Source organism: Pteropus alecto, unplaced genomic scaffold, assembly GCF_000325575.1.
Source record: "Pteropus alecto unplaced genomic scaffold, ASM32557v1 scaffold311, whole genome shotgun sequence".
NCBI lineage: Eukaryota > Metazoa > Chordata > Mammalia > Chiroptera > Pteropodidae > Pteropus > Pteropus alecto.
In genome coordinates, this window is record NW_006431916.1 from 873252 (window position 1) to 885576 (window position 12325).

At 32.9% G+C, this 12325-nt stretch overlaps 1 protein-coding gene and 1 pseudogene across 3 annotated transcripts in view; one reads left to right on the forward strand and one right to left on the reverse strand.

The window, feature by feature from the left end:
• Positions 1 to 348: 348 nt before the first annotated feature.
• Positions 349 to 12325, reverse strand: part of RNF168 (ring finger protein 168) — a 22399-nt gene continuing 10422 nt past the window's right edge. For all 3 annotated transcript variants that reach the window (XM_025041872.1, XM_015600328.2, XM_006906150.3), the window contains 3 exons: positions 10788 to 10909; positions 6257 to 6338; positions 349 to 4143 (listed from right to left, as the gene is read on the reverse strand). In XM_025041872.1, the coding sequence (XP_024897640.1) occupies positions 3193 to 4143; positions 6257 to 6338; positions 10788 to 10909 (1155 nt within the window). In that variant the 3' untranslated portion in view covers positions 349 to 3192. The remainder of the gene's footprint in view (positions 4144 to 6256; positions 6339 to 10787; positions 10910 to 12325) is intronic.
• LOC112473940 lies at positions 8644 to 8762 on the forward strand (annotated as a pseudogene).

The following is a 12325-nucleotide window of genomic DNA, read 5'->3' on the forward strand; positions in this document are numbered from 1 at the left end:
CGAAAATGTGGTTGCAAATATCAGTGCACCTCTCGTCTCCCCTCTTTAGACTCTTAGCCCCTAAATTAGTCCTCATTGTTTCAGTAGCTCTATGATACGTTTAAGTATAAAATTTTACATTTTTATCTGGCTTTTTCATTATTAGCAGGATTGTAGAAATGTTGCAATGCTATCTGGAAAGCATAAGTTTTGCTTTTCAAATAATTTTAAAATAGTACATTAAATTCAAATTAATTCACAAGACTATTTCCAAAAATTCACAATGCTAGTTTTTTTAATGCTGTGAAAACCTTCCTGAATTATGATTCTTAAAATTTAAAGGCAAAGGACCATCTAAAGTGGCACAGGTTGAGATATATAAGCTTCCTTTATTTTGCAACATTTTAAGAACAATTAAATTTTTTGACTAGATATATTCAGTATGATTGAAAATTCAAAAAGTATAAAAAGAACATATAGTAAAAGTCACTCTTTCACTCCTATCTCACAGCCACCCAGTTTCTCTCCCTGCTAACATTTATTATTTCTCCTTCTAGACATATTTTATGCAAATACATGTTTCCCTTTTTTGGACAAATTACATGCTATTCTACATCTTGTATTTTTACTTAACTCTATTATCATTCTTTTCATATCTGTAAAAGTGTGGATTTTTAACTGCTATGTAGTATTCCACTACACATTCATTTATTTAGTGTCTATTAATATGACATTAAGGTTGTTTCTAAGTTTATTACAATGCCATACAAAAATGTTTTGTACATGCCATTCTACACACATGTGAAGATAGCTTTAAGAAAGTCCTAGAGGTAAAACTGCCAAGTTTACCTCCAAAGGGATTAAAAATTTTCTATTTATACCAAGCAACATTAAGAGTCCCTATTTCTCCACACACTTTCCAAGATAAAAAAAAAAATACCCATACATAAATACACACAGAAAAAGCACCTTTATCTTTACTAATCTGAAGGGTAAAAAAACATATGACCGTTAGTGTAAGTGATATCAAGCATCTTTTCACATATTTAAACCATTTACATTTCCTTTCCTGGAAACTATGTTTCTTAGGAAGATAAACTTTTCTAATTTCCCTTTTGGGTTGTTAGTCTTTTTCTTAATGTACTGGCAGACACTTTTATAAAAAAATTAGCTCTTTGTAATGACTGCATCTGTTTCTTCCCTGTTTGCCATATCTTCCAATTTTCCTTTATGGTAGTTTTTTTTTTAATGCAGAATTTATTTTTATGTAATTAATTTTTATTTTTTAAATTGTGGTAAAATGTATAATAGTCCATTTTTATTTTTAATATTCCTCTGCAGTTTTAGTATTCCCTTAGAAATTAAACTCTCATCTCCATTTTACAAAAATGAGAGGAAAAAGTAGCAATACATTCTAATGACTATCACAAATCATTTATTATTTTTTAACAAAAAAGTACACATGGTAGGACTATCAGAAAGACTAATAGAGAAATTAAAATTTACTTTAAAACCAGCTTTATTCAGGAAGACTTCTTCACAGACAAATGAGTGGTTAAATAATACAAATCCTAACTATATCACACTATTCCCCCCATCCCCTTTTTGGTCACAGACTATTCCAGGATGATTAAATTATATAACTTAATTCGAGGAGTTCCAACAATGTCTACCCCCCCTACCAAATGTAAAATGAAATTGCTCTAGAAAAAAACTGGTTTGATGTGAAGACAGATTTTAGTCTATTTTACACAAATTTGGTTAATTTCAGACTATACTTCATTTCAGAACAATCGTTACTCAGAGGGCAATTTTTTTTTTTGAAAGGGCAAACTAAATTTTAAATTACCATCAAAATTCTACTTACCCATAATTACTAAATCAACATTGAATAGATGCCACCAAGTATGCAAAGATTAACAGAATTTCAGTTATAAAATTTGGAGGGGAAAAAAAATCTCAATATATATTAAAATATCGACAAATTTAAGCTAGAAGTAGCTCTAGGTCATTTTGTTGTGTTTTTACCTTAAAAGGATGGATAACTAGACATCAGCAGAAATGCTGTTAAAACTGTGGTTTGCTCGGTTGTTCACATTAAACCAAGATTAACAGTTGCTAAGTTAAATTTCAGAAAATGAAATCATTGCCTCTGATTTAAGGGGTAATATAGGGCAAAACCCAAGTATCATACTTTCTATTTCGTCCATAAACACAAAAGTCACTATCAATAAAAATGATAATATAAGGAAATAAACACATGGTTTTTATGTTTCAGGTTCTACAACACAGGAATTTGTGACATAACTCTCCTACAGTAAATTCTAATTTTTTTCTCGGATAGATTAATAGAAATGTAAATTTCCAAAATTTCAGGTAATTTAAGTAACTAATTTTGATTTTGACACCATACTATGCTGTGAAAAGCTGTAACCCCCGCCCCCCTCGCCCCCATGTTTTCTGTGGCTAGCAAAGAAAGGGATGCTTTGCCAAACTATACCTGCTACTCCACCTTGGACTGTTTCTGATCACCCACTCAGTTCCAATGCTTCTAAATTATCAGTCTGTTGTATTTAGCCTCATCCCAACTCTTAACTCCTTTTACATCAAGAATCTAGTTTCCTTTCTGTCAATTACTAATTTTCCAGAAAACTCTTTTTATGATTCCACACTGATCCTAACTCATTTTAAATAATAAAAAAAAATGCTGTAATGCTTAATTAAAAAGATGGTAGTGTTAATGATGAATTTCAAGAGTTCTACAAGTACACAGCAAAGTAGCAAGAAAACTTAGATGTGAAACCTGAATCCATTTACTATTTCGTATAGTATAATCTTGTTTTGATTGCCAGTCAGGACAAAATGATTAGTAAAGGCCATAAAACATGCATTTTGGGGGAAAATAAAATGGCACTTGAAGATTTCTTGGGAGTTAGCCCAGGCATTTTTATATCTATTGCCTATAAGGACTGTCAAACTTGGCACATTACAGTTATTAATAAAGGATTGGGACTTTTGCTTATCATTGCGTTTGGCAGAAACACACTTGTATATTCCCATCCTGGTAACTGCAGTCCTTATAGTTATGGACAATGAGTGTGCCTACAGAGCAGAATTAATAAAAAATTTATAAAGATTCTATGATAAAGAGAGCTTCACAATCCAGCTTTACTAGATTATAAAACACTCCCTTTACCCATGCATTACTTTGTGTTATCTCTGAAACATCTGAAAAATACTTTTCTGTGACTTACTAGGCTGTAGGGAATGAGCACTTTTAGATAAGTTATAATTATCTCTAGATTTTGGCATCTTTCTTCTCTTAACATTAACTGAATGTTTCAACTGTATGTTAAAAGAAGGATGCCAATTTTCATTTTTTGAGCTTCTCTGAGGTTTTGAATGCTCTCTATCAGTTTGTCCTCTTAAGTTCCTATCTTTGGGATTCTTCCTCTGTCCATTTAGCAATTTGTCTGGAGGTGAGGGTGTAGCACGTAACTGATATTCATCCGGGGATCCTTTTTGCCGGTTTGGCTTCATTTGTTCTTTATCCACCTCTTTTTGAAGCTGTAATGCTAATAGCCTATCCTGTTCTTCTTGTTTATGTCTCTCAAAAAGTAGATGTTCCAAGTCTAACAGTTTTTGGGTAAAGTTGATTTCTGCTTCCTCTTGGTCTGAGGAAGCTTTGGGGACCATTTTCTTTCTTTTTGCAGAAAAGCATGGATCCCTGACTGCTTCAAATGACGATTCCTGGTTTTTTCTTTTGGAAATATCTTCTTTACTGATCAGTAGGTGAGACTCTTCATTTTCTGTCTCAACTGTGTTATTTCCAATTATCTGTGTCATATCCGGTATAGTGCACCCACTCTCTGTTTTGCCATAAGGCTTAACTGCAGCTTCTCTGGAATAAGGAATGCTGGCTTTAGGTCCCTCATGATTTATGACACATAACTCTTTATCATGATTGCTTGGTTTTATTTTGACTTCTCCTTCAAGGCACCATTCTATACCATTTGCACATAACTGAGGCATAGGTGACTCTACCGAAGACTTTGTACCTTGTTCTTGAATTTCAAGGCATATTTGTGGAGACAGTGTTGGCATATCTTCCTCAATTTCTGTGTCTTGCCAGGTAAGGCTCTTTATATCACTACTGTCAGTTTCCTGTAGAAAACAGAAAAAGACTTGATTGAACCAGGAGTACGTATCAAATCATAACATATAAGTCTCACACTGATACCTCAGTTGAGTCGTCACTATTAGGTAGTTATTATTACTACTAATTAGGCATACTACTTCTTATTAGTATTTTTATTCTGTGTGCCCATTTAGATTAAGGCATTCCTTTATTATTACTCCCATGAAAACCTACGGATTAAAACTCACAAACTAGATTCTATATATGGCCAATAGCTGGCACCATGACCTGACCATTTTTTGTTTTTACTTTATAAACGTCCACTAGCCCAGGGGTTTTTAAACCTTTTTGTACCACAGACTCTCTTCCTTTTGGCATTTTTGTGAAGCTTACATTTTCTGAGAATAATATTTTTAAATATAAACATATAGGATCACAATTTATATTATAACACATTAAAATGTTAAGTTATGATGTAATATGTATCTATTAAGAAGATCTAGTGGCAAGTCTAATAACATAATATTGAAGTAGAGATGAATATAAATGATATTTCAAGAGATCTGCAACAAATGTAATATTATAAAAACCCATCCTTTCTGTTGGTGACAAAGTCACAGGTACTATTAAAAGTACAATGGTTTGTTGTCCACATTCATAAAGGGAATATTAAAATGAGAGGTCAGGCGAAAGTAGACAAACATTTTCTTCTAAGTTCATATGTACTCCCTGGACTCTAACCATAACTCTCGGGTTGAGAACCCTTGCTTTAGCCAGTATAATAATTCTTCTCACTTATAGGTCTTAGGGAAGTCAAGAGCTAGGATTAGTTTTGACCATGGGAAAGCCTTAAGAAGAAAGTCTTCAATGAGAATTTGCATCAGAACAAAAATTTCTCATTGTTGGAGACATTAAGTCTGTTCTTTTACCTTCGTTGCTTTGCATTTATCATACCTGATAGTGTTTTATGAACCAATGAGGTTTGGACTAGACAAATTCTAGGTTGCTTACCTAGTTATGTTATGAATATGAAAAAACAGAATAATGAAAATATCCCAGCCCTACAATGCCTCTTCCATTAATTCTCAGTTCCCAGTATGAACCAGACTATCTGGATTTAAATCCTCCCTCTATTACCCCTACTTAAGAGACTTTGGGCAAGTCTCTTATCTCTGTGCCTCAGTTTTCTCAACTGTAAAATGGACACAAGAGGGATACCTATATTATAGAGTTAGAGGTTGTGATAAAGATTTAACAAAACTTTTATAAAGGAAACAGACCTTGGTATTAGCTCACCGTTCCTAGTTCTATTTACCTGGAAACCTGATAAAGGTAGAATGTCAACTGTGTTACTAGGCTACATAGCTTATGGTAAAAATGACCCTTATTTGTGAACTGCATCTGTACTAGGGGACTATGAGTAATCTATAAACACCGAGCAGGAAGTCAAAGCTTGGGGCTTCTGTATAAATGACTTATAACTCTTTTGATTGGGTGTGTTTCTTACCAGGACTCCTGGAAGTTATAACCATGCGTTGTTACAAGAAATGATTTTTATGGGGTATCAGGCTTCTAAGCCAGGGTGGTTACCATAACACTCACCTGCGTGGTATCATTTCCAGACCATCACTTAGGAGCTCTGCACTGAGGACTCTTACTGAATAGCATGCCTGATGTTGCCCTAATAAACAAAGCATGCTTTGTTTCTCATCCTATAATCTTTTAAGGGAAGCTGGTACTAGCAGTAGCCTATTCAGTTTTGTGAGTCTGATTGTCTAGATCAGGGATCCACAAACTATGGCCCGGGGACCACATTAAGCCTGCTGTTTTTGTAAATAGTTTCACTGGAACAAAGATAAGCTCATTTGTTTACATATCGTTCATGGATGCTTTCATATGACAACAGCATAGCTGAATAGTTGTGACTGAGACTATATGGGCTGCAAAGCTTAAAATATTTATTATCTGGCTCTTTAAAGAAAAAGTTTGCTGACTCCTAGTACAAGTAAGCCTAAGATGACTAAGAAGGGTGTCCCATTTACTACAGTGACTTAAACAAAAGTTAGGTACCTACGAGAATTAGCAATCTATGGCGTGAGTAAATGTGCCAAACTAAGAACATCTTTAGCATTCACATACCTTAGACATGGAGTTATTCTTGCCTTCTTGTACAACTTCAGACTGTGATGCTAACCCCAATTGAGATTTAGGTGACAAATATCTGAAAAAAAAGTTTACCAAAGTTTGAATGCTTTGAAAGACAAGTGGTATGTACCCAATATAATAAAGCCACATTAGCTATTTATGCCAAAGGTTGTCTGGTTTGCTGCTTGGCTGGTTTATCAGAAGGAGCGTATTCTATTTTCTTGTCTCAAGTATTCTGGTCTAACTCCAGAGTGAAACTCAGAAGGCTGAGTATTGATATTTTAGTAAAAAAGCAGCAGAAAAGGAAGTCAAATCTAAACATTTCTTAATTCTCAAAAAAAAAAAGGTAGATAACATCGAAACAACTAAAACTGTACAGTCTTAGCAAAAGTAATGGAAACGACATTTTAAATCAGGAGAAAGGATATGTTAAGTTTGCTTGTTTGTTTTTTATGCCAGAAAGTCTACATTTTTAGTTTCTACTATGGAGGGAAAGTCCATGATTAGATTCTGTGCCATTTTGGTATAGAGATTTTTGTTATATACACATTTTATATCAACTATCTGCTTAGAGACAAACAGACATAATCAACATACCAGCATAAGAGCATAACTCTAAAGTTCTAAGCATCGTTAATAGGCTGTTTGCCACCGAAAATATAAACTCTGTAATATAATGGAAAATGCTGTAAAGAAATGGGAAAAAGGTTACAAGAAGGTAGGTATATTTTTAAAATTGTGAAAAATCTAAACACGTACACAACTATGCTTAAAAATGGCAGCTATCTCCCAAAATGTTGGCTGTGTTTAAGTGGTGGTAACTTTCGGTGATTTTCAAAGAGCAGCTAGCTCTCTGATTTTTACAATCAGAGAAAAAATGAAAAATGTCTGATTGCAAATAATATGTAAAACCATAAGTCCCATTGTATCCAAAGCACCAATTAGTATTTGGAATAATTAAATAAAATCTAGACAAAGATCTCATATAAAGAACATGAACATCCCTTACAGATAAACTACAGTAAATAACCCACATACTTAGTCACATCAACCTAAACACTCTGCAAACTTATGAGAACAAGAACCACCTTCTCAGTTAATAAAACGGGAGTCCAGGTTTAGTCTTTTTAATTTTATTTCACAAAGCTGAAAAATCCCTTCTGCCAAAGTTACCAAGTATATTTGTACCAAGACAGAATTATTACAGTATGAGTTGTTTTGAAATAAGCAGAGAACCAAATGTGATCAGATACTTATCCAACATAATCGATGAAGATTTATGAACTCTCTTGCATATTCTTTTTAATAATCAAGTAATGTATGCACACATACTCATTCTAAAAAACTAAACAGAAATGTAGGAAATATGTCATCACCCCTTTCCATTCCTATTTACTACCTCATATGTAACTAATTTATAAAATATATATATGGTTTCTATATAGTATATACTATCTTTTTAAAGCAATCATATTTTTCTGTGATTTCCTTTTCACTTATGTCTTAAAGATCTTTCTAAAAGAGTATATATTGGTCTACTTCCTGAAAAATAGTTAACAAGAGAATAGTACAAAATATGTGTTATGAATGACAATACATAATGGTTCCAGGGAGAGAATAGTGCCTGGGAAAGGGCGTTAAGTGAACTTTTTGGAAATATTCTTTATCTTAATCTGGAGAATGGTTTATACAAATGTAAAAACGTAAACAGTTAAGTACACTTAAGATTAGTGCATTTTCATGTATGTTACAAATAGTTTAAAAATTTAGATGATCATGAAAACTCTTATAGTACTCCTAAACACCTTATCACTTAGTACTGTATGATTTTGAAACTTGTGTATATGGAGTCATACTACATGTATACTTCAAACAACTTGTTTTCTTCACCCAACATTTTCCTGAATCATGTGCATTTTCCTCAGCTAGAATTCATTTTCACTGCTGGATAATATTCTGTTCTGTTCTACTGTTGGAATATGGGTACTTCTGAATCTTTACTGTTACGAATAGTGCTGCTGGGAACATTCCTGTTCTTGTCTTCTGGGATTACTGTCTATACTCCAGAGTAACAAGGTTTCAACCTTTCAACCTTATATACTGCCCCGCAACTACCCCCCAACCCCCCGAGCTTGTTAAATGCTCCCTATAACGTTTAATTTTTCCAATAGGGGGAGTATGAAATGTTACTTCACTATAACTTTTTGTTGTTTTTATTGCAGTATAACTGATATATAACATTGTATTTGTTTCAGGTGTGCAATACAATGATTCAATATTTGTATATAATCAAAAATGACCTCAGGGTAATTTTTACTTCCATAAAATTAAATAAAAGCCACAGTGCCTTTTAGAACTTAGTCTCTAAAATGTACAGTGTCGTCTACAGCCATGCCACCCTGAATGTGCCCGATCTCGTCCAATCTTGGAAGCTAAGCAGGGTTGGGCCTGGTTAGTTCTTGAATGAGAGAGTACCTAGGAATACCAGGTGCTGTAGGTGTTAAACAATAAAAATAAAATAAAATGTACAATGTCATTTCTAGTAATTATATTTGAATACTTAAGTCCAGCCCATATTCAAGGGGAGGGAAACTGGGCTCTACCTTTTGAAGGGAAGAATATCAAAGAATTTGTAAACATTTTAAAAACACTAAAGCTAGTTAGCATAAAGGTTCCATAAACCGTGGTATGTTTCTAAGCTATCTATTATGTTTCCTCAATCATTTTGTCTGTTTATCCTTGTACAAATACCATAAATATTTGTTCACTACAAATTTGAATCCATAAAAAAGAATGAAATCTTGCCATTTGTGACAACATGGATGGACCTTAAGGGCATTTTGCTAAGTGAAATAAGTCGCAGAGAGAAAAACAAATACCATATGATCTCTTAGCATGTTTCTAAGGTTCATTTACATTACAGCATGTATCAGCATCATTCCTTTTTTGGGCTGAGTAATGTTCCATTGAATGGATATTGGATATACATTTTATTTATCTATGCATCCCTCAATGACCATTTAGAGCTGTTTCTACATTTTGGCTATTTGAAGTCCTGACACAAACATTTGTATACAAGTATTTGAATACCTGCTTTCAATTCTTTTGGGTATATACCTAGGAGTGGAATTGCTGGGTCATACAGTAATTCTGTTTAACTTTCTGAGGAACTGCCAAACTGTTTCTACAGCAGCCATACCATTTTACATTCCTACCAGCAATGTACAAGATTCCATATTTTCTACATCCTTGCCAACACTTATTTTCTCTTTTAAAAACTTTTTTGGATTATAGACATCCTAGTAGGTGTGAAGTGGTATCTAATTGTAGTTTTTACATTTCCATAATGACTAATGATATTGAGCATCTTTTTATGTGCTTACTGGCCATTTGTACATCTTTGGAGAAATTCTATTCAAGTCCTTTGTCTATTTTTAAATTGAGTTGTCTTTTGTTGTCGAGTTATATAAGAATTCTTTATATATTCTAGAGACTAGACCTTATCTGTTTTTAACTTCATTTTAATTTTAAACCACTAATTTCTCAATTCCTTCAATTTCTGCTTTTGAATTCATCAGTTATTAAAATTAGTTTATCAGATCTGTTGTATTTCTAGTAATTCTTTAGTATTTAAAAATATATTTAGATACATGAAAAGTTATGACAGTTATATCCTTTAAGCAGAATGTATCATTATCCAATATCTCTGCTTTTCTCCTTTTATTGGTTTTTCTCGATTCTACTTTGTGTAATATCAGCCTTAACAATATTGATATTGCCACATCTATTTTTCTTTTAATAGTAACCACTTCATTTAACTGCCCACACTTCAAATTAAAGTCTCCCCGTCCCAAATTTCCACCATCCAAATCCAAAATTTCTATACGTTCTGGAAGGAAGCAAATTACCTGCACATATTTATCCAGTTGCAGCCAAAAGCCCTTGCATATTTTTAAAGTCTAGATTGTGGTTTATAAACTTTTCCAACGATGAATTACAATAGGAACACTTATATCCTCATAAAGGTATCAACTCTACCTGGTGCTGGATGGGTATTGTGGGGAAGCTAAACCATCACTTCACTGTTCACTACCTGGCTCATGCTTTTGTACAGTAGAGAAAAAATGTAATGCATAAACTGGGTAAAAGAGGATAGATGAATGATCTAGATGCAAAATTGTAAATTCCTTTAATGAGAATGACCTTATGTGGGACTAGCTTTTCTCACCTGAAGCTAAATCAAGAGAAAAAGAAATCCAACTGGTTAATTTTGAGAAAATGGGTACATGGAAATCCTGAGCAAGGAGAATAAAAAAAGACTTTACATTTCTCTTTGTGCTAGCCAGGAATCTAAGCTATGTGAGTAGCTTTCTTATTTACGCTTAACATCCATCTTAGACTATCTCAGACTCTTTCATGCAGACTTTATGAACTAAGTTTGAAAGTCAGTGGACTATATGAACAAAAAACACTGGCATACAGTAGGTGGTCAATAAATAATTAATAAATAGCCATGTTCACTTACTTTTGAATATCTCCAGTATTTATTTGTTTGCTCTTACTTTTCTTTTGCAACTTGGTAGTGACTGGATTAGATTTTCTGGAATTCACAGGAGAAGCCAAGACACTTCCCTCACAGAAATTATTCTTTAACAACAGAAAAAGCATTACAGACATTATTAAAAAGAATTTTACAAATTAAGCTATTAATTTGACTAATTCAGAATCCACAACAAAATTTCTCAGGAATTATGCTCATATTTAAATTCTATACATTCTTTGAATAATATTGACTGTGCAAAAAATTAGTATAAACTAATTAGTATACAATTATTATAGAAGATTACATCCATCCAAATTGGTCTAAATTTAACTGCATTTTTACTTTATATTATGGGGCACAAAAGGCACGATGATACTAATCTTATCTGATAATCTGTTAATTTTTCTAATGAATAATTTCATATTAACTACCTTAATCTATAGGGGAAAATTCAAAGAGCTGTAAAGACACCTGTAATAAGTTAGTTTTATGTAAAAATAATTTAATTTTTGAATATTTACTTGCTGTATAGTCTCATAAGTTTCCTATGATACTATTGGAAGAATGAATATAAATGGTAGTGGTAGGCATTTGGTCTTCGACTACCAATCTTTCACAAGTAAACTGAAAATCATTCTAAAATATCGATAGATCTACTGTTATAATCCCATGTGAAACAAGAAGGCTTAGAATAGACTCTTGAAAGACAAGTGAAGAGTTTCCTCTTTGACATATTTTCTTTCTTATCTCATTTATTATTCTATTGGTCAATGTCTTATTTAATTTCCTATTGTATATCTTTATAAAGCTATTTAAATTAAAAAATACATAAAAAATGGCATACAATCTAAAACTTGGGTATAGTATGATGGATGGTATATTATTATGAAAGGCCTCTCATAAATGAAAATAGAAATCCCAATCCCAATTCTACGTATACTTCATTTTAGCGAGTATATTTTTAGGTATTTATTTTGTTCGAAAGCAGAGGAACTGTTTCTAGAGGCTCTCAAACCTGAATGCACATCAAAATTCCATAGATACCTCTGGGAATAGGCTCTCAAACCTGAATGCACATCAAAATTCCATAGATACCTCTGGGATTCCCTAAATCCTATCCCCAAAGATTCTAATTCAGTGGATTTAGAACAGGTATGGGAGTTTGTATTTTAAAAGAATCCCAGATGATTCTGCCAGGTTCTTTCAAATCACTGGTCTCAAAGCATGTGTTTTGTCATTCTTTCTTTTATTCATTTTCCGCTAGGCAGTAATTTAACTACGACAAGATAATAAAATCCAGGTTTAACATATTAAGAATTTAATATGCTTCATTTTCTAAAAATGATTTGCACCCATCCACACAATGGAATATTATGCAACTCTTAAAAAGAATTAGATAGATTATATGCAGTAATACAAAAAATCTCTAAGATGTATCAAGTGAAAACAGTCAAGGAAAAAAACAGTGTGATGGATAAATCCTTTTTAGGTAAATAAGACAGAAGAAACAGTTAACAGTG